The sequence below is a fragment of the Nerophis ophidion genome, linkage group LG08 (genome assembly GCF_033978795.1).
Source record: "Nerophis ophidion isolate RoL-2023_Sa linkage group LG08, RoL_Noph_v1.0, whole genome shotgun sequence".
NCBI classification, from domain to species: domain Eukaryota; kingdom Metazoa; phylum Chordata; class Actinopteri; order Syngnathiformes; family Syngnathidae; genus Nerophis; species Nerophis ophidion.
The window spans coordinates 54913517-54941028 of NC_084618.1; the positions used below are offsets into that span (position 1 = coordinate 54913517).

The 27512-nt window shown below is 38.5% G+C and overlaps 2 protein-coding genes across 5 annotated transcripts in view; one reads left to right on the forward strand and one right to left on the reverse strand.

Annotated features, from left to right (window-relative positions):
- Positions 1–2706, forward strand: part of chadlb (chondroadherin-like b) — a 29101-nt gene extending 26395 nt beyond the window's left edge. For both annotated transcript variants that reach the window (XM_061908978.1, XM_061908977.1), the window contains exon 11: positions 1155–2706. In XM_061908978.1, the coding sequence (XP_061764962.1) occupies positions 1155–1446 (292 nt within the window). In that variant the 3' untranslated portion in view covers positions 1447–2706. The remainder of the gene's footprint in view (positions 1–1154) is intronic.
- On the reverse strand, positions 1439–26514 carry l3mbtl2 (L3MBTL histone methyl-lysine binding protein 2). Of its 3 annotated transcripts, none has more exons than XM_061908979.1 (17): positions 26405–26514; positions 24404–24850; positions 24176–24310; positions 20417–20486; positions 20238–20317; positions 19845–19962; positions 13875–14009; positions 13660–13745; positions 13264–13504; positions 12780–12850; positions 11534–11638; positions 11312–11459; positions 6159–6241; positions 5826–6060; positions 4343–4408; positions 4070–4270; positions 1439–1911 (listed from the first exon to the last, which is right to left on the reverse strand). In XM_061908979.1, the coding sequence occupies exons 2-17, from the start codon at positions 24752–24754 to the stop codon at positions 1757–1759; spliced, it is 2280 nt and encodes a 759-aa protein (XP_061764963.1). In that variant the 5' UTR covers positions 24755–24850; positions 26405–26514; the 3' UTR covers positions 1439–1756. The 3 variants fall into 3 exon arrangements, with proteins under 3 accessions (XP_061764963.1, XP_061764964.1, XP_061764965.1); XM_061908980.1 differs by having other exon boundaries at positions 24404–24770; positions 26405–26502; XM_061908981.1 differs by lacking the exons at positions 12780–12850; positions 13264–13504.
- Positions 26515–27512: the final 998 nt, after the last annotated feature.

The following is a 27512-nucleotide window of genomic DNA, read 5'->3' on the forward strand; positions in this document are numbered from 1 at the left end:
GACTAAAGAAAGGTAAAAAGTTGCTCTAGAAATACATTTAAAACTGATAAAAACATATATTTACAATAACTCATCAATATATTATTATCATCACACCATAGCAGATCTATGAAATTACCTCAAATATTAAAACATTTTTCATTTTGTCTAGCTAAATAGAAAGAGGGAATTTTTTGGGAATTTTTTTTTTTAATGCTCGAATGTACATAATTTATTGAATTAATATAATCAATGAATTCATAATTTGGCCCATTGTTTATTAAAAAAACAGTCCATGGTTAGCATTTATTTGTTGTTGTATTTTTGCATTTAAAACTGATATAATGGATGAATTGTTTATTTATTCTACTAATCTACCTTTAACATTTGTTCGTCCAGCTAAACTGAAAACATGGATTTTTTCTCAGATATAATAATCATATTTCCTTTGATCTTTCTGCCATGTAAAACTGATTATAAACAATTGATAAATTAAGTTACCATCTAGTAAATATAAGAAATTACCTCAAAAATGTGTTATTTGTCCAGCTGAATTAAAAAAGTGGATTATTCTTGAAATACATCTAATTATAATCATATTTACTATAGTATTTTCGGCCAATTAGTTTGTTTACTGTAGCAGAATAATTCACATACATTTAGTGTAATCATTTTAGCCCTTTCTGCAATTTCAAATGATTGTATTAATATACTAAAAACAATAATATATCTCTGTTTATACAGTTAAATTTAAATGTCGCAGACCCATCAGTCTAAAGTAAATTTCTCTTAAGGGAGACAAGATAAAATATAATAACACAATTATAAAATGCTTCCTTAGTCCATCAAGAACATAATTGTCTATACCAGTGATTCTCAAACTTTTTTCACCAAGTACCACCTAAGAAAACACTTGGCTCTCCAAGTTCCACCATAACAACTAACATTAAAATACAGTGGCGTAGTAGGGCAAAGTATTCATTAAAAATAAAGCAGAGGTCTCATTTAGCAAGTATATTCAATATTCTTTGCCACATTACAAACAGTTTGAACAGTAACAGAGTTTGAAAATAGGAAAACAAAACACTGTACTTTAATCTACTGATTTTTTTGGCCGTACCAGTTTCAGAATCACTCGTCAATGCTAAATTGTCATTGTATTTCTTTTGTTGTAGCTGGATTGAAAAAGTAAACCTGAAAGTACGAGCCACCTGTGCCAACCCACCTGAACTAAGGGGCCGCAGAGTCCAAGACGTCCACGTTTTCAAGGCATGTCCAGGAGGTGACGCTCTCCCTTCTCCTCCCAGCATCGCCCCAAAGCGGGCCAAGGCGCCCAAAATTACTAAACCTAAGCCGACACCCCTCAGCACCTTTAAGCGGGGCAAGATGCTCAAATCCAAAACCAACCTTGGCAAGAACCCAAGACTTAAAGCTGGAAAGAAAACCAAGAGACGTAGCCTTGTGTGAACCCGCAGTGTGCAGTTATACTTTTATTTTGAAATAACCCATAGCATTAGATACACATACCCACTGAGGAGGTTTTTAAAAAGTGATAATCAATACATAATTGTGTGACATTGGCTTGCAAAGCTAACATATCTGTTTAAAAATAAAAAGCAAAAATGTCCAAATACATACATTGTAGCGACACTGATGACCACAACAACAGCTGCACTAAAGACAAAATGAGGTAGTTAAAATACATACAACACTACAGACAAGCACAATTTACATGAATATATTGAGTATGTCACTTCCTTTGTTATAGATATTTATTTTACTCACTCCAAACAAGAGAATTCAGCTTTTCTTCAGTCTTTAATGGTTTTAGAACTATTTTGCTCTTGCATTCCACCTTCTGTTCGACTGGAGCTCGACTGGAGATCGGGGTCTCCATCTCTATGTCCTCCACTTTTACTTCCACTTCGCTGACTGAAGTGGAAAAACTCATCAGGTTAACACACAGTACAAGTTTATGTACATGTTTTATTCAACTTAACCTCCTGAGATCTGGCAGTGTTTTGTTTTTGCACATTTTGCAGCCTTACTTCAAATACAAACACCAGACTTGCAAATAATACTGAAACAACTGTAAAGACGGTAGGGAAGCAAAAAGGTGTCACATAAGGAGAAAAAGTTATGTTCATACTGATAACAAAGCTGACGTACAGGCTGTTTTTTATTTATGTATATATATATACATATACATACATTAGGGCTGCTAATCTTTGGGTGTCCCACGATTCGATTCAATATCGATTCTTGGGGTCACGATTCTATAATATATTGATTTTTTCGATTCGATTCTCGATTCAAAAACGATATTTTTCCGATTCAAAACGATTCTGTATTCATTCAATACATAGGATTTCAGCAGGATCTACCCCAGTCTGCTGACAAGCAAGCAGAGTAGTAGATTAAAAAAAAAAAGTTTTTATTATTGTAAATGACAATGTTTTATCAACTGATTGCAATAATGTAAATTTGTTATAACTATTAAACGAACCAAAAATATGACTTATTTTATCTTTGTGAAAACATTGGACACAGTGTGTTGTTAAGCTTATGAGATGCGATGCAAGTGTAAGCCACTGTGACACTATTGTTCTTTTTTTATTTTTGTAAATGTCTAATGATAATGTCAGTGAGGGATTTTTAATCACTGCTATGCTGAAATTATAACTAATATTGATACTGTTGTTGATAATATTCATTTTTGTTTCACTACTTTTGGTTTGTTCTGTGTCGTGTTTGTGTCTTCTCAATTGCTCTGTTTTTTGCAGTTCTGAGTGTTGCTGGGTGTTTGGTTTTGGAATTGGATTTCATTGTTATGGTATTGCTGTGTAGTGGTTTGTTGAAATGATTAGAAAAAAATAATTATTTTTTAAAAATGAGAATCGATTCTGAATCGCACAATGTATTAGATTCGATTCTTATTCTAATCGATTTTTTCCCACACCCCAATTATACATACATGCACGCACGCACGCACGCACGCACGCACGCACACACACACACACAAAATATTTTATTTTCCCCAAATCAATACAATACCTTCCTGCTTCTCAGGACTGATACCAATATTTTATTTAATTGTATTATTTTGTATATTTAGACTGAAGTGTAGTTTATGCACACCTTTATTTGCGGTGGGCTTCAGGGCAGCTTCTTTAGCAGCATAAGCACACTTATAGGCTTTCAAAACACCATTGAAGCATGATGGTGATGGTTGACGCAACAAATGCAAAATATAGACAAATAGAACCATACACTAATTTACATTATGAATCATTTAGTTTTATTCCTTAAAACATTGTTTTTTGTTATTTTTATTTCTTTAATATTTTTTAAATTAATGATATACAAATAAAAATAGATAAATACATTTGTTATTTCTGACCAAATATAGGGATGCACAGTTTTCTTTTCTCAAGCCCATGCCAATGCCTTCCTGATTCACAAGACTAATACCGACCACTTATTTAATTCCATTATTTTTTTAATTTAGATTTAACTGTAATTTGTGCACACCTTTCTTTGTGGATTGCCTTAGGGCAGCTTCTTTACCACCACAGGCGTATTTGTAGGCTTTGAAAACTCTTTGTCGTAGTGATGCTGGCATTTCAGGTAGCTGATAAGGTTTGATGTGTTGAAGCTAAATGTTTGCAGAACATTTGGTGCAACTAGCATGTGAAATGTCTTCCTCTGAAACAGTAGAAGTCCCACACAATCAACGCTCAGGGGAAGTTTATGAGAGGCTGTTTACAGCAGAGCACCTACAGCACGGTACAGGTGATCTTGCCTCAATAAAGCTTGGTAAAAAAATGTTTTATCATTGCTATCTTTTTTAATTATTGTTGGATTTATCAGTAAGATGTCATAATTCCTCATAGCTCCCCAATAATTGTCTGTCTGATATTTATCCTACATTCCAATTCAAAACGTTAACAAAGATGGACGAAAGAATTATGCAGTTGCCGCTACAAAAAACAAGAACAATTGTGAAAAATGCAATGCAAAAAGAACAAAGACGAGGTTTGACGGTCTCAGGAGGTTAAGAACATGATCCACGTGTGTTCTGTTCACTTACTTTGCTGTTCTACTGGTTCCGTTTTGGGTTGAAGAAGCGGCGCTTTTGGAGTGGAAGTCAGGTTTGACGGTAGCGGAGGTTGGACAGTCACCTTCTTTGGAGGCTGCTGTCGTTGATCGTCATCATCATCAGCATCATTGCCAACGTCGTCGTCTTTTGATGGATCACGAGATTGCAATCTCTTCTTTGCATACCTTCGTTCTGGAACAAAGCCGTAAGGTGAGGTTTGCCTTGGCAAAGAAGTGTTAAGACGACAGACTATGGTGAACGTACTCTTTTTCCTCAACAAAGGTGGCTTTTGTTTCTTGGTCTGTCCTGACAGCTTTTTGGCATCTTGAACTGGAACACAGACAGAACAACAGTAACTTTTATTCAAAGTTCAGAAAAAACATTTAAAAGTTGTGGGTTCGTTGGGGTCCATTTCTGCCTTACACTTCTTTCACCATTTTGATACTTAAAGCCTTCATCTAAATGACAACACAGCAAAGGGGGTGTATTTTCAAATGCATTTTTAAAACATACTCAATTATATATTGCAGGGTTATTCAACTAAATTGTTTGGGGGCCACAAATCCAAAATGCTATGGATCAGTTAGTCAGACGTCTCGCATCACTATTAGTCTTATTAACTTTTTAAGGTCAAAGCAAGTGTTGCCTTAAAGGAGGGCTCATGTTTTAGGGCACCAAGGCAATTTAGGAGGACACCAAGGAAAAAATTAAAGAATAATAATATATATATTAATTCTAGCCTGATTTAGCCATTCCTTTACTACTTTTAATGTGTGACTGGGGTCATTGTCCTGTTGGAACACCCAACTGCGCCCACAGAACTTTCCTTCAGAATATCTTATCTTTGTCAATGTGATGTCAGATTAATCAAAAGTTGAGTTGTTTGGCCACAATACCCAACAATATGTTTGGAGGAGAAAAGGTGAGGCCTTTAATCATTATACCATTTACCGTTACATCCCTCGTCCATTAACAAGTATAAAGTTGGCATTATCTTGCCGCCGATACTGGTCAATTTTTAGGGCATTATAGCAAGTGACAAGGGCGGTTGCGCGGTTAAATTCGTGCCCTGCAAAAGTCTTTGGGTGGACTCACAATGGCCAACTGCACCGTCCTTGGACCCACTTCACACCAAGATCTGCTCTGATCTACACTGGGAGAGATGGGCTACGGCACTGGTCCCCAACCACCGGGCCGTGGCCTGGTTGATTTGTACCGGGCCGTGGCCTGGTCGATTTGTACCGGGCCGCAGAAGATTTTTTTTTTTTTTATTAAATCAACATACAAAACACTAGATACACTTATAATTAGTGCACCAACCCAAAAAACCCCCCTCTTTCATGACCCCCCAAAAAAGTTCAATACATTTTTTTTAAAATAAAAATTAAAAAATCCCCCCCCCGCCGGGCCGTGGGACAAATAATCAAGCGTTGACCGGTCCGCAGCTACAAAAAGGTTGGGGACCACTGGGCTAGGGCACAGCACGGTGTGCATTTAGCATGTTAGAACTCTTTGCTAGTGAACTGGCAATTGAAGAGATTGGATTATGGAGCTCAATTTTATCTACTTACACTAGTCCCTTTTATTCCAAATGTAGCTCTGATATTCACGAACGTCAAAGTTTGGAAGCAGAAGATTGAGCAGTGTGTCAAAATAGAAAATGGTGACACTAACAGGAAGTAACCAACTTGAAATATTAAGATATGTTGTGAATTGACCAACAGCTATAAACATGGATGTGTGTTACCAAGTCCTGGAGGAGGCTGGAGCTGGTAGCCTGTGAGCTCACACCATCCAATGGGATAGATGTCGGGGGACTGGTAGTCCACCCACTGGTCAAATTCATCTTCCCATCCGTCAAAGTGGATGAGGAGCAGGCGTCCGACGCTGCGTTTTATAGTGGCCACACACACGAGCCGTGGCTCCATCAGGTCCACCGCTTCTAGCTTCATGTTTGGAGAGAAGCCGTGGCCTGGGTAGTCCTACCAAACGGACACAAATAGAGTTAATTTGTTACGTTTGCGAGATTGCAAGAGAAATATTGCAAATTCGCAATGAAATAAATATTACAAATCCTCACAGTGTTGAACAGTTGTACTGGTGCAGCTTTGGCTTTGGTCTCATTCAGGTAATCTTCCCAGGTGAAGGTGCTGGGGTCATAACCTGTCAGGTTGACAGGAAGGATTAATTTAGTGAAATCCTTAAACCACAGCCCGAAATCCATTTTAATGACTTATACTGATACATATGTGTGTGTATTAGGGTTGTCCTGATACCAATAATTTGGTACCGGTACCAAAATATATATTGATATATTTCCAAATAAAGGGACCTACGAAAAAGTGTAAATTTTGGCTATAATTTATAAGAAAATATTTCAATACAATAAACATATGTTTCCTATTGCACTCAAAGAACAATTTTAGAAGGTTAAAATATAAATTAAAGGGCATTAAACACATTGTATTTTTCTTGTTGTACTCAAAGAACAATTTACAATTTTACATATTAAATATAGTCTGCCATAATCAAGGATTGGATCAGAATATAATAAAAAAGCTTTAATTACATTATATTAAATTCTTCATGATTTATGGTTGCCAAATCTAGTATGTGCTTTAAGAAAAATATAATTAGTTAGCACTAAAAACAAAGCTATGGATAAATGTACCCAGATAAGCCATGTGGCAGGTAAAACGCAAACCTGTTAAAGATAAAACACAAATTGTAGCAATTTGTTACCCAATTCAGTCATTTTACTCGCACTAGTTGAAGTTAGATGGGTCTTAACTACGCTAATATTGGGCATCAAGCCAAGCAGCTGTGTGCGCATCTACGAATCTACATATTTTGTATATACAGTACATGTGCACAACAGAGGATCTGTTAACCTATGAGAGTAGCATACAGTATGTGTTTACTAGAATGTCAACGTGTAGGCTAAGTGATGCCAGTGACTGAGCGGGCGAGTAAAGAGCGAGAGAAAGGAGCACTTGCACAGCACAGTAAAGTGATGAATGGGTCCGGTTGTGTCTTTCAAAACTAATAATAAAGCAACCAGATTGTCACAAATCGGCAGCTTCAAATTCTGACCGGAAAAAGGATCTTAGCAGACCCATTGCAGAGTAAAGTGAACCGAAGGGAAAGTCTCCCCTGCGCTCCTCTACTACAGTCTGCACTGGAGCGAACAGCAGGACAGGTGTAACAACTACATTGCTACCTTCCATCCATCCATCCATTTCTACCGCTTATTCCCTTATTTTCTTGACTATATATATATATATATATATATATATATATATATATATATATATATATATATATATATATATATATATATATATATATATATATGTATATATATATATATATGTATATATATATATATATATATATATATATATATATATATATATATATAATTTTTCTACCGCTTATTCCCTTTTGGGGTCGCGGGGGGCACTGGCGCCTATCTCAGCTACAATCGGGCGGAAGGCAGGGTACACTCTGGACAAGTCGCCACCTCATCGCAGGGCCAACACAGATAGACAGACAACATTCACACTCACATTCACACACTAGGGCCAATTTAGTGTTGCCAATTAACCTATCCCCAGGTACATTGCTACCTGTCACTCTTTATAACTCTTTGTGCAGATCTGAATGCTCACTATTTAAATGTTTACCTAAGTTTGAACCAAAGGTTATAATACTAATCGCCACATTTGGCGAGGCGTGTTATAAAGCAACACTTGAAGCGCGGGGCTTCTTTGTTTAAAGAATCACCTTAACAGTTAGTTTTGAAGTCCAAATACATGCATATTGTACTTCACCACACTCTTTATTAACCAGAAGAATTTTGTTTTTTTGCCATTATTCCCCACTACAATGTTATTGCTTGTATGCACTTTGTGTGTGCGTTTTGACAAACTCCACATCATGCGCCTCGGCTCTGTAGTATGTATATCTATATACTTACATACAAATATATGTATGTATGTAAGCATATACATATATATATATATATATATATATATATATATATACATATATATATATTGTATATATAAATACATACAATATATATATATATATATATTGTATATATAAATACATACACATATATAAAACATATATATATATATATATATATATACTGTATATATAAATACATACACATATATAAAACATGTATATATACATACATACATATATTTGTATGTATATATATATATATATACATAAACATACAAATATAAAAACATATGTATATATATATACATAAATATACAAATATGCAGTGGCCTAGTTGTTAGAGTGTCCGCCCTGAGATCGGTAGGTCGTGAGTACAAACCCTGGCCGAGTCATACCAAAGACTATAAAAATGGGACCCATTGCCTCCCTGCTTGGCACTCATCATCAAGGGTTGGAATTGGGGGTTAAATCACCATAAATGATTCCCGGCGTGGCACCGCTTCTGCCCACTGCTCCCCTCACTTATATATATATATACTTACATATATATATACACACATATATATATATTTATATATATATATATATATATAAATACATTTTATATATATATATATATATATACCCCGCCTTCCGCCCGATTGTAGCTGAGATAGGCGCCAGCGCCCCCCGCGACCCCAAAAGGGAATAAGCGGTAGAAAAATTATATATTATATATATATATATATATATATATATATAGTCAAGAAAATAAGTATTTGAAGACCCTGCTATTTTGCAAGTTCTCCCACTTAGTAATCATGGAGGGGTCGGAAATTTTCACGGTAGGTGCATGTCCACTGTATGAGAGATAACCTAAAAAGAAAAATCCAGAAATCACAATCTATAATTTTTTAACAATTTATTTGTGTGATAAAGCTGAAAATAAGTATTTGAACACCAACATTAAAATTTGGTAGAGTAGCCTTTGTTTGCAATTACAGAGGTCAAACGTTTCCTGTAGTTCCTCACAAGGTTTGCACAGACTGCAGGAGGGATTTTGGCCCACTCCTCCACACAGATCTTCTTTAGATCAGTCAGGTTTCTGTGCTGTCGCTGAGTAACACAGACTTCCAGTTCCCTCCAAAGATTTTCAATTGGATTTAGGTCTGGAGACTGAATAGGCCACTCCAGAACCTTGATATGGTTCTTAGGAAGCCACTTCTTGGTTTTCCTGGCTGTGTGCTTTGGGTCATTGTCATGTTGGAAGATCCAGCCACGACTCATTTTTAATGATCTGACTGAGGGAAGGTTTTTGGCCAAAATCTCACAATAGATGGCTGCAGTCATCCTCTCCTTAATACAGTACACTCGTCCTGTCCCATGAGCAGAAAAACACCCCCAAAGCATGATGCTACCACCCCCATGCTTCACAGTAGGGTTGGTGTTCTTGGGATGGTACGCATCATTCTTCTTCCTCCAAACACGCATAGTGGAATCATGACCAAAGAAGTCAGTTTTGGTCTCATCTGTCCACAAAACTTTCTTCCATGACTCCTCTGGGTCATCCAAATGGTCATTCGCAAACTTAAGACGGCCTTAACATGTGCTGGTTTAAGCAGGGGAACCTTCCGTGCCATGCATGATTTCAAGCCATGACGTCTTAGTGTATTACCAACAGTGACCATGGAAACAGTGGTCCCAGCTCTTTTCAGGTCATTGACTAAGTCCTGCCGTGTAGTCCTGGGCTGATTCCTCACCTTTCTTAGCATCATTGAGACCCCGCAAGGTGATATTTTGCATGGGGCTCCACTCCGATTGAGATTGACCGTCATGTTTGGCTTCTTCCATTTTCTAATGATTGCTCCAACAGTGGACCTTTTTTTCACCAAGCTGCTTGGCAATTTCTCTAGAGCCCTTTCCATACTTGTGGAGTTGTACAATTTTGTCTCTGATGTCTTTGAGCTGCTATTTGCTCTTAGCCATGCTGAATGGTTAGATCTTACTGATTGTATGGGGTGGACAGGTGTCTTTATGCAGCTAACAACCTCGCACAGGTGCATCTGATTCAAGATAATACAGTGGAGTGGAGGAGGACTTTTAAAGGCGGACTAAAAGGTCTTTGAGGGTCAGAATCCGAGCTGATAGACAGGTGTTCAAATACTTATTTTCAGCTGTATCACATGAATAAATTGTTTAAAAAAATCATAGATTGTCATTTCTGGATTTTTCTTTTTAGGTTATCTCTCATACACTGGACATGCAGCTACTGTGAAAATTTCAGACCCCTCCATGATTTCTAAGTGGGAGAACTTGCAAAATAGCAGGGTGTTCAAATACTTATTTTCTTGACTGTATATATATATATACATATATATATATATATATATATATATACACATACATATGTAGATACATATGTATATATACACATACATAAATATATATTTACATATATATATATATATATATATACACATATGTAGATACGTATGTATATATACACATACATACATATATATTTACATATATATATATGTATAGATAGATATATATACACACACTAAAATCAAAACACCTGAAATACTATCTAAATGGCGAGCATTTATCTAGGAAAATATGAAAAGCTGCTGATGGTGTGTTTGACAGAGAATATAAGGAGATACCGTAGAAGTCCACAAGGTAAATACTGTATATTATAAATACTTAATAAAAGTACTGTTGTTGTTAGTAGTACATTCTACTGTATTTTTAACAAAACTAATGTTAGTAGCACATTCTACTTCATAGTTTTTATGCATTTTTTAATTTTAAAATTGTTTTTCTTTTTTAAAATTACATAAAAAGTATGTATGTTACATGTTAAAATTGTGATGTTTTGGGTGGGCAAGCGTCAAATAAGTTTTTTAAAATTAATTTAAATTCAATTCGATGTCAATTCAAGATACCAGTGTTTTGAGTTAAGAGAGCTGTCCACAGAACCAATTAAACTTGGAAGTTGAGGTATTACTACACTATCATATAAATTCCATGAACATAGTACCAGTGTAAATCTATCAGAAATACAAACCTAGAAGACAAATGTGTATCATTTAGTTTGTTGGATTTTTCTTACTACATTTCTTCATCCAACAAACTCATGAGTCGGCTATTTTTAAGCCGAGTCACGTAATTTAATTTCTTTCTCGCTTACTCAACATATTGATCTTTCTGTTGGGGTTTCTCTGTGGTAAATAAATATGCCACAAAAACAAACAATCACATAGTGTTCACAATCACCCTGTGGCACCGTGAGAGGAATGTTATTCTTCTTGCAGAAGCCTTTCGGAAGAATGGCGTGAGAGGAAGCGTGGTAACAAAACTTGTCAGAGCCGTTAAGCGATATTGCACCGTCGATGCCGACCATCAAGTAGCCGTCTGACAGCACCTGAGAGAATGTAGAGACCATCTTTAAACGATGTTCATGCAGAAGTTCTCTCATAACGAAGTGGATGTTTTAACCTTGTGTACAGTTGCCACACAGATGCTGCCCAGGTTAAGGGGATCGATAGCCTCTAGCTTCATTCCTTCCTCAAAGAAACCTCCATCCATGTAGACAAATCTAGGCTGTAGGGGACAAATGAGGGTCAACAGTAAGGATACTGAAGGGCTTGAATGGTACTACAACAGTTTGACAACAGGATTTAAGCATGATATATTAATGTTAGATAAATATTCTCTCACCTTCGAGCAAAATGGAATGCCTTAGAAAATACTAGTTTTGGCCTTGGTTCTGTTCGAAGACGATAAACACAATGAATGCACACTGTGTTTTATCTTTGCAAACACACACACACGGTTTCTTATTTTAAGTTCCGGGGTAAAAGTACCAAGTGCAAGGAGCGAGAGTGGCAGAGAATGTGTGTCCTTGGCACACGCATCAAGTAAAGTTTCAGTTTCGATCTCTGCCAAAGTGAAGCTGCAACATGGACAAAATCCATATGAGGAGGGCGTCTATTTTAGAGATTGCGCCGACCTTCAGATAGCCTGATTTGCTCCCACAGTGCTAGTATTGCTATCGTTTATATTTACTCTTTTTTTGTCGAATAAATTTTTCAACTTGAATTCTAGAAATTTCATCATTTTAGACAGCTTTAAAACAAAATAATCTGGATGGAATCTTATATCATAAAAGGGAGGGTCCCAGTATGAACAATAGGTGGAGTTGCTCTTTTTGTTTTGGTAATCTTACTGAAAATACACCCGACTAACGATACTGTGCTTAGGACCACTTCATACCTCAAATCTGTCAGGTTCGGTGCTCTGATTCCTGCTCAAGTTTAAACATGTTCTCCTCCTTTGGCACGATTGGAAGAGGTGGGCCGGTGCACGGAACAATTACATGCACATGTATGTGTGCAATGCAGCCGAGCCATACAATGGCTGTAACGGGATCAAACCTTGCATGGAGGGCTGCAACCATTAATCAAAGAGAAAAAGCTTTGATTTATATTCTGTCGCTTTGATTAATCGTTTAATGAGCGTAACTACAAACGTAATAAAAATTGATCGAATCCGAACCGCATGCAGTGGCCGTAACTTTAAATACGCAAACATAGCTTCATGGTAATCAGATTTTGATTCAAATCGTAATAATTGTGCAGCCCTACAAGTGTTACATTGTATATGACAGGTCAAATGTAAATAATTATTCCTATCAAATTACCAAATAGATAAATACAGTAAATAAATGACATGGCATTTTTACCTTTTTAAAGAGGAGGAATGTACTGTTACATTTGCCCTTCAAACGAGTAGTTTTACCTTCCCCACCATTTCCTGCAACATCAGGACAAAAAGTTTGAAATAATGAAGTCTTTTTAATATATATTTTTTTATCCCTTTAGTTGAAATGCTGTTATTATGGTGCATTGGTATATTCACAACAGATATCTGAAAAAGCCTTCATACATATATGCACATTGGCACTCACTTGACTTTCTACGCCAAGTAAAGATTTCAAAATAAAATGACTCAAGTTGATGTGATACACTAATCCACCAATGTATCAACTAGATTTGGTATTTAACACATTCACAATTGATCAAAAGCACTTCAAAATTGCAAGGCTTCCAACCAAATGTTCTCTGAAGTCGCCACTGAGCTTAGCATGTCCCCAACCACACCTCGCTTGCATTTCAAAATATAAGTAAAAACATAAGTTAAAAAAACTGAAGTAAAAGAGTATTTACCAGGTGTTTTGATTTCATGGCCCACTTTCCTGGACCAACCAATCGGGTGCAGGAGAGGACTATACATGTGGCACCAGAAATCTGAAACAGTGTTTTCAGGGGAGTCGCTCTGGTCCGTGTACAACAGCTGAAGGCGCCCGCCAATAATGTTGTGTATGACTGCTTTGCATGTCCGGCTGACATGTCTGGGGTCCACTACTTCCACGCGCATCCCCACTCTGAAGGAGTGCTTCTCTACCAACTAACAGCAAATGGAAGGGAAAAGTTTACGAAAAGTCTCGTAATTCACTTACTGCAAAGATGACGTATTATACCACAGTATGGTTACTGGAAGTGTGCCTAATTAAGTGACGTGTATGTCTTACAAAACATTTTACTTTTTTTCACCAGTTTTACCTTCAAGTAGAATTCAACAGGAAGTGTGTGGGCCCCCACCAACTTTTTCATTAGATACTCTTTCCAGTCTGGGATGTTGGTCACATCTATAACACACAGGTAAGTAGTCATAACACTCTTATTTTGCATTTTATTTGGTAAACTGCACACAACATTGGGGGTCCCACAGTTGACTGTAATGATGTTTAACTTAGCCTCTCAATGGCCATGCTCACCTTGCGGAGGCACCAGCAGCTTGCTGGTCATGGCGCACCACCCGATGGGGTGCAGCTTGCCTGAAACCAGACTGCACCAGAAATCCCGGCTGCTGTCGCACTCGAAGCCCTCATAGCGCAACAAGGCTTTGTATCCTGGGAGAAGTGAGAGTAAATACTTATTCGGGGACAGGCCACAATTGATTTAGGGCGGCACAGCCAGAGGAAACAGGATAAAACCTACCCAACGAGAGGGAGAACACGCAAACTCCACAAAATTTGTGTCGAATTTTCACGCGGCAATAAATTGAAAAACAGCGTCCATCAAAGCGGACAGAGGCTTCCTGAGAATTATCTCCCGTACTGACCAGAAGATAAGATGGTCGTTTTTTTACTAAAAAATATGTCTATAAGCTTTTTTTCCTGTCACGCACAAACACCAGTAACCTGGTCAGACACAGTTATGGAAGTATTATTGTAGCGAAATTACTTGCAAATGCGTATCTCAGCCTGTGCGTCTTTAATTCCAATTCATGTGTCTGTGAACTAACGTGTGTGTCTAAGTATTCTAATCAGAGCCGTGTGTGCGTGTTTTGTCTGTGTGTGTGTAACAAAAAAAAAGCACTGTGCATATTTCCTTCATCTGCTGGATTTTTGCATATGACATTTTGCTATGTTTCTGCCGTTAAAGTGTTGGGTGTCCGTAAAATGAGCCTGTGTGTAATCAAATTTGTTAGAAGCAGGAACCCTGATTGGTTGTCTTTTTACGCGTGTCTTTTGCAACACTCCTGCTGTGTAAAAGTTGTGTGTCCATGCAGCAATTTCAAATTGTAAAGGGAGTTGTGGCTGTAAATTTACCTTGCCTTTCCCAATTCTCACCACTATTCAGCGCCTTGCATTCACACCTGTGCTGGATTTGAAGCCAAGAACAATTATAATGGACTTTCCATCACTTATTGTACATAAAAGTTAATATTTTAGTAGCAGTTGTCAGAAATAGATTGTACTCAAATAAGTTACGAGTAAAGTTATCGTGTCTCCTCTGTCAGGGTGCGGGGGATCCCGCGGTAGGGTGACTCTGAGACCAATGGTCTTCACCGTGGCCTCCTACCGGTCGGACATCTCCCTAGGGATGCGTTCAGTGGGCATTCTGACCAGATGCCCGAACCACCTCATCTGGCTCCTTTCAATGTGGAGGAGCAGCGGCTTTATTCCTTGCCTAATGACAGCACTACTCACATACTCAGCCGAGCCCTAAGGAAGCCCCGCCCCCAGACGGAGGAAACGCGATAACTTTGGTTGCTATATGTCATCCATCCATCTTTTGGGGTCGCGGGGGGCGCTGGCGCCTATCTCAGCTACAATCGGGCGGAAGGCGGGGTACACCCTGGACAAGTCGCCACCTCATCGCAGGGCCAACACAGATAGACAGACAACATTCACACTCACATTCACACACTACGGCCAATTTAGTGTTGCCAATCAACCTATCCCCAGGTGCATGTCTTTGGAAGTGGGAGGAAGCCGGAGTACCCGGAGGGAACCCACGCATTCACGGGGAGAACATGCAAACTCCACACAGAAAGATCCCGAGCCTGGATTTGAACCCAGGACTCCAGGACCTTCGTATTGTGAGGCAGACGCACTAACCCCTCTGCCACCGTGAAGCCGCTATATGTCATAACGTTACCATTAACTTATTTGAGTACAAAATACTTCTGACAACTACTGCTAAAATATGAACTTTTATTTACATGAAGTGATGGAAAGTCCATTATAAATGTTCTTGGCTTCAACACCAGCCTGATTGTGAGTGGGTGCAAGGCGCCGACTAGCGGTGAGTAAAATGAAAAGGCAAAATTTAGTTACAGGGACAACTCTTTTTACATCGCAAAATCGCTGGACAGAATACAGACACACAATTCTTAGACAGCAGAGTGTTGCAAAAGTCACTTCCTGCTTCACACAAATCTGATTCCAGACACACATACTATCCTTGGTATGGACACCACGTTTAACAAAAATATAAACGCATTTTTCAGGAATTGACCTCAAAAATGTAAAACTCTTACTAGACACACGAAAGACCTATTCCTCTCAAATATTGTTCACAAATCTGTTAGTGAGCACTTCTTCTTTACCAACATAATCCATCCCACCTCACAAGTGTGGCTGATTAAACAGCATGACTACTGCACAGGTGTGCCATAGGCTGCCCATAATAAAAGGCCACACTGAAATGTACAGTTTTATCACAGCACAATGCCACAGATGTCGCAAGTTTTGAGGCAGCATGCAGTTGGCATGTGGACTGCAGAAATGTCCACCAGAGCAGTTGCTCGTAAATTGAATGTTCATTTCTCTACCATAAGTCGTCTCCAAAGGCATTTTTGAGAATTTGGCAGAACATCTAACCGGCTTCACAACCACAGACCATTTGTAACCACACCAGCCCAGGACCTACACATCCAGCAGATGCACATCCATGAATGTCTGGGACTAGCCACCCAGACAGCTGCTGCAACAATTGGTTTGCATAACCAAAAAATGTCTGCACAAACTGAGAAACTTTCTCAGGGAATCTCATCTGCGTGCTCGTCGTCCTCATCCGGGTTTTGACTTGACATGTTAGTAGTTGTAACAGACTTGAGTGGGCAAATGCTCACATTTGATGGCATCTCACACATTAGAGAGGTGATTTCTTCACGGATGAATCCCGGATTTCACTGTTCAGGCCACATGACAGAGAGCGCTTGTGGCATCGTTTGGGAGATGCTGATGTCAACATTGTGAATCGAGTGACACATGTGGGTTTATGGTAAGGGCTGCCATATGTTATGGACAACGAACACAAGTGCATTTTACTGATGGCATTTTGAATGCACAGAGATACCGGGACGAGATCTTGAGGCCCATTGTTTTACCATTCACCTGAGTCCATGTTGCATCATGACAATACACAGCCACATGTTGTAAGGATCTGTACACAATTCCGGGAAGCTAAAAGCATACTCACCGAACACGTCACCCATTGAGCATGTTTGGAATGCTGTGGATCGGCGTATATACGACAGCGTGTTCCAGTTCCTGCAAATATCCAGAAACTTCGCACAGCCATTGAAGAGAAGTGGACCAACATTCCACAGGCCACAATCAACAACCTGGTCAACTCTATGCGAAGGAGATGTGAGGCAGATGGTGGTCACACCAGAAACTGACTGCTTTTCTGACACCCCACATCCCAAATAGAGTGGCCTTTCATTGTCGGCACCCTAAGGCAATAATTATGCTGTTTAATCAGGATCTTGATATGGCAAACCTTTGAGGTAGGATGGATTATCTTGACAAAGAAGAAGTGCTCACTAAGAGGAATAGGTATTTAGTGTATCTTGTAAACGTAGGGGTGTAACGGTACGTGTATTTGTATTGAACCGATTCGGTACGGGGGTTTCAGTTCGGTTCGGAGGTGTACCGAACGACACGGACATATTAAGTAGCGCACGTTTTGTAAACAATCCACACCGAGGCACTAGTGGTGCAACGGATCAACATTGATCCGTGATCCGTTCGGATCAATATCTTCGGTTCGGCACACACGTGATCTGATTTATGAAAAAAAAAAAAAAAAAGTTGTTCGCACAGCGTGGTAATGGCGAGCGGAGTAACGGAGGAATTTGAAAGCCCCATGCCATTTAATCGGTGTGTTTATAGGTGCAGACTCCATTGTGCAAAACGAGGGTTTTAAACACATGCTGAAAGTGCTTCAGCCACATTACGACATCCCGTCACCAACTTGAACGATAAGATTGTGCCAGATTTGTGCAAGAGAAGAAAAAAGTTGTGGACGAACTATCCCGAGAGTCATCTGTTGCGCTCACGACAGAAGGGTGGAGGTCCAGGGGAACTATGTGACCATAAGCGCTCATTTCATCACAGCAGAGTGGGAGATGAGAAGACACGCCCCCTCTACGAGAGTCACCTTGTGCAGGTACTGACACAAGCAGTGGAGGAAAGGAGAAATCCCTTTGTATGTGGCACTGTTTTTCATTATGTTAAAAAGAAGACATTATGCCTTATGCACTTGAACTAGATTTTATATATTTGAATTTAATAATTTAAAAGTGTTACAAAACAAAACGGCAAAACTTCTGTTTATTTGTCTTGTCTTTTTTTTTTTTCTGCTGATCCGAAAAAAACGATCCAATCCGTGAGTTTTTTGATCCGTTGCCCCCCCACGAGGCACCATGAATTAATTTACGTGGACCCCGACTTAAAACAGGTTGAAATACTTATTGGGGTGTTACCATTTAGTGGTCAATTGTACGGAATATGTACTGTACTGTACAATCTACTAACAAAAGTTTCAACCACTCAAAAAAACAACAACACATGGCATGGTAGCAACGACTGGGCTATGATAAACTGACCACACCTCCTCTTTTCACCTGACATGTCCTCTTTTGCGGGGCTGTCAGGGTGGAGTTTCTTAAATGCCTCAAATGTCCGGCATTTCAAGTTAGGGTTGCGTGTATTTTCAATGTACGTTCAAAGTTAAAAAGGGGTTCAAAACAAGACAATTTGTGCACACAGCAGCATTCGTGAGGGAGGGACAGAGACAGACAGAGCGAGAGAGTTATGATAAACATGCATGCGTCGCCAGGCTCTGATTTAATTTTTTAATATCTATAGCAGGGGTGTCAAAGTGTGCCCCGGAGGCCATTTGCGGCACACACCTGTTTTAAAGGCCCATGGCACATTCTAAAAATACTATTAAAATAAACAAAAACATAAACAAAAGTGAAATAAAAAAGCTTAAAGGTAATGTAATTTTGAAAAAGTTGCAACGTTGTCTAATTAAACAAAGCTGTTTTTTTTCTTTCAAACTGTCATTGCTCAAAACATAATATTGAATCAAAAACAATGTTAATATGAATGATTGACCTATCCAAGTTTCCCATAACTTTGTTGAATAAATAATCAAAAAATGTATATTTTGTTTTTTTCTTACTGTACCGAAAATGAACCGAACCGTGACCTCTGAACCGAGGTACGTACCGAACCAAAATTTTTGTGTACCGTTACACCCCTAAGTAAATGTTTTACATCTTTGAGTTCAACTGATTAAAAATGGGAGCAGAAACAAAAGTGTTGTGTTTATATTTTTATTCAGTGTATATCAATGCTGACACACCAACACCTGTTTTGTGTCAGCACCTCTCTCTAAACTCCTCTAATTAACTTCTTGTTATATTCCTGTTCATAGCTGCCTATATTCAGCTGTTACGAGGTTCCATCTACACTTCTTAATCTTTACTAAGCACCTATTTATTGTTGTTGTTTAAAGCTAGCTAATTGGTTAGCTTCACAATTAGCATGCATGCTTCTGGCTTGCTTTTGGTGTGTAACATGTGTAACCTCGTCCGTCTGTGATTTAACTTGATAATGATACTTAAGATACTAAAATTTGCAGTTATTCTCAGTAATGGATGTGATTAATAATATCTTTGAGGAGTGGCGCTACACTGTGTAATGAAACACATACTATAATTATTTCCTAGCCGCTTGTCAGCAAGGGAGCAAAGGGACTAAATATAAATATGCCAGTCAGAGGGGATCAACATTTGTGACCTGCATCAAAGCATATTGTTACGATCACTTATTTTTTCACAAAAATTGGCCGATTCTAATCAGTGGCCGATTAATCGACACATCCTTACTTGAAATTGTCGATCAACTTAAAAATTATGTACCTTTTTAAGTGCAATATGTCTTTTTGGTTGGCGATTCTGTCTTCTGTCCTCAAAAACAGGTCTTGAAAAAAAGGGTCGGTCATATATATATATATATATATATATATATATATATATATATATATATATATATACATAGAGTATATTATTCACATACAAGCATAGACTGTATATATTTGTGTCAATACTGGTAAATTAGTAAATGAGGAAAACCCCATAATTGTGACACTGACGTACGCACCTGCCATTTGAATGATAGTAGCGATCCAGTAAAATTTACTGGGCAGGACTGCATTGGTGTTCAAGACTTCAACTTTTGTCCCAACAGTGATTTCATCCCACTCGGACCACATGGGAGCCTGCGGAAGTCACCAAAAATCACTACAGGGAGGTATTTTTGTACCACATATTTATATATCTACAAAAGTCATTTTGAGGTTGTAGATACAGATTTTATAACATAAAAAAGCTTCAAAGGGACAGTTTTCTAGGTAACTATTATGCAAAATGATGAAAACTCTTAGCATTATGCTGGTACAATGTGTTAAATTGACAAAATAATCATTTCACCATTAACTGAGTCAGTTATACTGTCATTATTAAAGACAAGCTCAAACAGTAATTTTGTACTCACATGAGTAAAGCAGGAGACGGATGCACCCAAAGATGTTTCCTTATCCAAGTAGGCGCCCCAATCAAAAACCACAGCGCGTGCTACCGAATAACAAGACATTACAATTTATGCAGGAACAGTGTGAGTACAGTATAGAGCTTCCACAATAAGTCAGGATTTTATGTACTTGAAGTCCTCACCATCCGGTGCTGCTGGACGTGCTTTTTTCACTTTGTGCAAAATGTTGGCCTTTTTTGATATGCGCTTTCCCTGCAAAATCACAAGCACAACACAATTAATCACATTAAGTTTTTTTGATTGAATACAACAATCAACCAGTCCAGAATGTACCGTGGCTCTGGCCCGTAGTCTTAACCTTGACCCTTATGTGGACAAGTGGGATAGAAAATGATGGATAGATAGATAGATGGATAGATAGATAGAATGTAATATCATCACAAGCACTTAGCAATATCCACTAGAGGTGGAAATATTTGGGCACATCAAGATTCGATTCGGTTCTGATTCTTGGGGTGAAGATTCGATTCAGAATGAATTATCTTACGGTATATTCAACACCATTCTCGTAATATATTATTTAGCATTTAAATTATAATCAATTGCTTTCAAAACAGGTTAAAGTTTACAAAAGCTCCTCTTCTGTTGGCCTAAAATTTTATTAACAAATATCACAGAATGTTAATCAATCTAATCAAAGAAAATAGAGCACCCCATGTTCCAACCAAATACCAGCTTTACAATACTTTTAAGATAGAAATTTACAAAGCAATTGGCAAGACATACAAATACAATATGAAATAAAGAATAGGAAAACCAAAAATAATAAGATAAACAGTATAAATTATAATAATATCCATCATATAGTTGGTTCATATTTTTTATAAAAAATGTATAATTTCAAACATAAAATAAAAATTCAAGAAATAAAATAATTATCTTTTAAATCAATTTTAAAAACCAATTCAGAATTACAATAATTCAAAAACGCAATTTGGATGTGAATTGATTTTTTGAGTACCCGTAGTATTCACATTCAAATTGATGGTAATCAATCAATCAATCAATCAATCAATCAATCAATTCCTTTATTGTTATTGTTATAAATAACACTTAAGTCATACATGTCATGGAGATTTCGTTTGAGCTTTGTCCAGCGGCATAGAAACTGCATTGATGTGCAGGTTGACCATAATTTACAGTTTAGCATTTGTCTATGAGAACGCATATGGAGGGGTGTGGGGGGGATGGGAACAGTCAGATGTCTAATGGGTGTTGCGTTGATGCTGCAGCAATGCAATGTCCAGAGCACAATTATTGAGGTGGTGAAGAGTGAGGTAATAAGATAGTTGGGGGCAGTAAAGGGGCATGCTGTTCATTTAGCAGTCTCACAGCCTGGGGATACAGACTGTGAGACATTTTGCTGGTCCTGGTGCGAATCGATGTATACCTCCTTCCAGAGAGGGTAGCAGGTTGAAGAGGCCATGTGCTGGATGGTATCTGTCCTTCAGGATGTTGCGTACTCGCTTTAAGCAGCGAGCTGTGTACATGGCACTCATCTCTGGGAGTATAGTGTCTATAATTTTCCCTGCCATTTTAACCACTCGCTGGAGGGCCTGTTGGTTTGCTTCAGTACAGCTAGCAAACAACACTAAAAAGCCGTGGGTGAGGACACTGCTGATGGCACAGTTGTAAAAGTTTACCATTGATTTCTGCGGAATGTTTGCGCATTTTAGTTTCCTTGGAAAGAAAAGACGTTGTTGGGCCTTTCCGACTGTAGAAGCAGTGTTAATGTCCCAGCATAGATCTTCTGTGATGGTCACCCCTAAAAATTTGAATTGTTTGACCCTTTCTACGAGATTGTTATTAATTAGAAGTGGAGGGTGTTCTTTCTGCCATTTCCTGTGGAGGTCTACAATTAGTTATTTGGTTTTGTTAGTGTTAAGAACCAAGTTGTTTTTAGCACACCATGAAGCCAGCTGTTGGACCTCTGCCATGTATTGTGTCTCATCATTGTTGCTGATGAGCCCAAGCACCGTGGTGTCGTCGGCATATTTGACAGTAAGGTTGGATGTTGAAGAGGCTATGCAGTCGTGTGTGAAGAGGGTGAAGAGCACAGGGCTTAGAACACAACCTTGTGGGGCACCGGTGTTGATGATGAGCGTGGTAGAAATGTGCTCACCTATTTTCACATACTGTGAGCGATTTGTTAAAAAGTCCAAAATCCAGTTGCAGCGGAAGGTGTTCAGACCAAGGTTGTGAAGCTTAGATCTGAGTTTGTTTGGCCTTATTGTGTTAAATGCTGAGCTTAAATCAACAAAGAGCAGTCTTGCATAAGTGTCCTTAAGCTCAAGATGTTCCAAGAGTCTATGGATTACAATAGCGATGGTGTCTTCGGTGGATCGGTTCTCCTGGTATGCGAACTGATATGGGTCAAGGGACGGTACCAAATCTCAGTTCCAGGGAATGGATCGATACCGGTACTCATACCATTTTTCTGTTTATGTGTAAATAAATGTTATTTTGTTTAATAATACAAACACATGTTTTAATTTACCATTTAACAGCGAGCTGATAATAACTGTTGGTATATTTTGATTTTTTTACACGTCTGAATCTCATTTACAAATATTATACAGTACACTTGTAATTCCAAGATGTTAGATGGCTATCGTGTAAAACCCAGTGGTTCTCAAACTTTTTTCACCAAATACCACCTTGGAAAAGTTAAAGTTAAAGTTAAAGTACCAATGATTGTCACATACATACTAGATGTGGCGAAATTATTCTCTGCATTTGACCCATCACCCTTGATCACCCCCTGGGAGGTGAGGGGAGCAGTGGGCAGCAGCAGTGCCACGCCTGGGAATCATTTATGGTGATTTAACCCCCAATTCCAACCCTTAATGCTGAGTTCCAAGCAGGGAGGTAATGGGTCCCATTTTTATAGTCTTTGGTATGACTCACGACCTACTTGGCTCTCCAAGTACCACCATAAGGACCAATATTAAAATACAGTAGCCTAGTAGACTTAAGTATTCATTGAAAACAAACCAGAGGTTTTATTTAACAAGTGGATTTTATATTTTGGCCACTACAACACTACATTACACAGTTTAAACAGTAACACTGTGTTTGAATATCGTCAAATAAAACCCTGTACTTTAAGTGATTCTTTGGCATACAACTAGATGGAGCCCGTCTACTACATTTTGAGAATCACCGGTATAAATCATAGTGTGCTGCCTAGTCACTCAGTCTTTGCTATAATCTAGTCTTTTGTTACGCTTATTACATCCCATCTCAGTTGTCTGTTTCATTTTTACCAAATTTGGAGGTGTTAAAATCCCCATGTAATCAGTAGCATGTCTATGGCAAATCCAATGTAAATTGGCACCAACCTAGCACATTTCCAAAGTCTTACTGTACGTTCAAGTGTTTTCTATCAAGCAAACTTCTTTTGTTGGCATGCGAAATTGAAACATTACCAAGAGGCATTCTGACTTGGTGCTGTGTAAGTGCTTGTTTTTTTCTCAATTGTTTAACTGGATGTGACTTCATGTGCAACATTGATATCGCAATATGGCGTTGTTTGATTCTGCATGAATAGATATCAGGTAGTAATGATGACATTTGGCTGTTGGCTATAAATGTACCAAATTCTGTGCCCATCCCAAATATCCACAATCCACAGTTATATTTAAAACATAGTTTATGGAGAAAACAAATAAAACTGAATCAACACTATTTTTTAAGTATGTATAACAAAAAGATAATTTTACCCGTAGTAGTAGTTTTGGTATAGTCAAACTTAAGAAGTAAGTGTCACATTGTAACCGATAACGTGAGTCAGGAGTGTCAGTGACGGAAGAATTGTAATATTGATTAATGCATGAAGCACAAAGGTTTATGAGCAAAAACATATATAAAGGATTTCCCACCTGCAGGGGTGCTAGTATAGAGGCTAGTATAGGGGTTCTACCCTTGTTCTTCCCTGGCCTTTTTTTGTAGTGATCATTGTCTCTTCCTCCAGCTGTACCATGTGACTGGGATGGCGCTATTTCTTTGCAATTTGTCTGTGAGGAGAACAGATGCACATTACCAAATGGTAAACAACCAAGAGGCTTGTTGGAAGTTCTTGTTTAGTGCATTAAAAGACTACTACTCACCGTAATGTTACACTCAGATGGTTCTAAATTAATGTTCCGGTGCTGGATGGAAACGTGGCAATTATTACAGCCAGTGCCATTGCAGAAAGAACAGTGAGGGCGAACAAACACAGTGGGAACGGCCCCGGGTCGCAGCTTCAGCAGCCCAGAGGCTGACTTTGGCTCAAAATAGTCTTTACCAAAATGTTCGCTGCAGAGGTGACAGTTAGGTGAAGCAACCCAGTCGCTATGAGTACGCTGAACCTGCTTCTCCCATTTGCGAAACTCCTCAGCATCATTGGGGAATTTGAAAAGTGTCACACCATCTTCTTCAGTTTTGCCACATCCATATGCCACACAGCGGTACGGCATCCTGTATTTCACCTGGCTGCAGGATTAAAAACATGGATCCAAACTGCAGCATCTACAATCGCTGCTTCCTTTCTTTAGTTGTGTACATTCTTGACACTATGCACACAAAAACATTAATTGTAAAATACAGCAAACAACCCCAAATGTTTTGCAAATGTATGGCTGGTGTTTATGAATAACTATTTAATAAAAATAATAAACGAGAGGGACAAGCGGTAGAAATGGATGGATGGATGGATAAACAGGGCAGACATCCAGTGATTATTGTGTAGGCCAGTGTTTTTCAACCACTGTGCCGCGGCACACTAGTGTGCCGTGAAATATAGCCTGGTGTGTCATGGAAGATTATGCAGGGTGTACCCCGCCTACCGCCCGAATGCAGCTGAGATAGGCTTCAGCGACCCCCGCAAACCCAATAGGGACAAGCGGTAGAAAATGGATGGATGGATTAAAAATATTTTTTGCAAACCAGTAATTATAATCCGCAAATGTGCTGTTGTTGAGTGTCTGCACTGTTTAGAGCTCTGCAGCGTAACCATGTAATACTCTTCCATATCAGTAGGTGGCAGCAGGTAGCCAATTGCTTTGTAGATGTTTGCCGTGACTCGTGATCACAATATGCAGACGACAGCGGGAGGCAGCGTGCAGGTAAAAAGGTATCTAACGCTTAAACCAAAAATATACGAAAGGCGAGTACTGCTAATAAAAAGGCATTGAAGCTTAGGGATAATTATGCAAAATGAATCCAAAATTAAACTGGCTGCAAAGTAAACAAGAACAGAATGCTGGACGACAGCAAAGACTTACAGCGTGTGGAGCAGACGGAGTCCACAAACTACACCCGTACATGACATGACAATCAACAATATCTCCACAAAGAAGGATAGCATCTGCACAACTTAAATAGCCTTGATTGCAAAAACAAAGCATTTGTGGGGAATAGCGTTCAAGGATAACATAAAACTACTACAGGAAATTACCAACAAGACAGGAACTATAACACTACACATAGGAAAACACCAAAAACTCCAAATAAGTCACGGCGTAATGTGACAGGTCGTGACAGTACACCTACTTTGAGACAAGAGCTAGAGTGATGCATGCTTGGTTATGGTTTAAATTCATATCAAACAATTGCGAGAACGACTTTTTATTGTCAATATCGGCTGCTGAGTTTAATTGTTTTAACATTTTCTGCTGGTGGTGTGCCTTGGGATTTTTTTCAATTAAAAATGTGCCTTGGCTCAGAAAAGGTTGAAAAACACTGTTGTGGGCTATGGGGATTAACCTTGCAAAATTCATTGTCATGTGTTATAAACAAGGTAGGATATGTTTCTTTATGTGGAAACAATCGATATAACATATACTTTATTTCATCATGAGTGATATTGAAGAAACACGAAATTTAAAGAGGGAAATGTCTTCCATCCATTTCCTACCGCTTGTCCCTCTCGGGGTCGCGCTTGAAGTATCATTTTAACCAACATGAGTCTCAACAGAAACACAATGTTTTGTTTATTGTCCTAAATATTTGGCTAACAGTTATGACTTCAGGATAGGTTTAACAGTAAAACAGATGCCTAAAAATACAATATTTTGATAGAATTGTGGTAAATGGTCCCGAGCGTATCATTATGTTGTGATACTTACCCAAGTATTCCAATTGAAGTTGCTCAGTTGAACAACACACAGTCGCTTACATTCTACGTCTATAGTTGCCGCTTAACTGTACTCTCGCGAGAACATTCATTTGCCTTGTGGAATTCTCGAGAAGTCAGAGAGCTGTGGGACTTGGTGATAAAATGACGCGAGATTTCGTATTAGTGTGTGAAATAGATTATTTAGAGATAAGTTACTTCAAACATGCCGTACAATGATTTGTAAAAGGCGAGTCTTTCTCCGGGGGATGTTTTAAATGGTATTACAAAGCCGGTTTCGCTTCGCAGGAAGTCCACGCGATGGCGATCGTGAGCTGATGGAATTGCTGATGTGTTGGCCCTGCGATGAGTGGCGACTAATCCAGGGTGTACACCGCCTTTCGCCCGATTGTAGCTGAGATAGGCACCAGCGCCCCCCGCGATCCCAAAAAGGAATAAGTGGTAGAAAATGGATGGATGGAGATTCGTCAATAGGCCAAGTGCACTTAAAATGACGCACTTAAAATAGTGTGAATATGTTGTACTGGTCTGCAAGGACCACCGTCTCATTTGGACTTTGCCGAAGTTCATTGCATACTAAGATATGAGGACAGGTCATGTCAATGTATTTACTTATGGCAGCAAATGTAAGTAATAATAACATATTGTTTTTAATTATCCAATAACATTGATTGAAACTTTTATTAGTAGATTGCACAGTTCAGTACATATTCCATACAATTGACCACTAAATGGTTACACCCCAAAAAGTTTTTCAACTTGTCCACGTAAATCATTTCATGGTAGGGATAATCAGGGATTTTTAATCCAACCAATCAACCATCTAATTGGATAATATTTAAAATGTTCAGTTCCCCACTAGGTTTTCACAATTCAATATCTGTGTATTTTTGTGTTATTCAAATATATTTAATTTAAATTGTTTAATTGTTTACTAACTTCAGTATGATCAATGAACACAGGAGGGCTTTGGGGGCACAAATCCCTACAAAACAAAAAAAATACAAAAATAAACAAAAAACAACAAGTATATACGTATCCATCCACCCATCCATTTTCTACCGCTTATTCCCTTTCGGGGTGGCGCGGGGGCGCTGGCG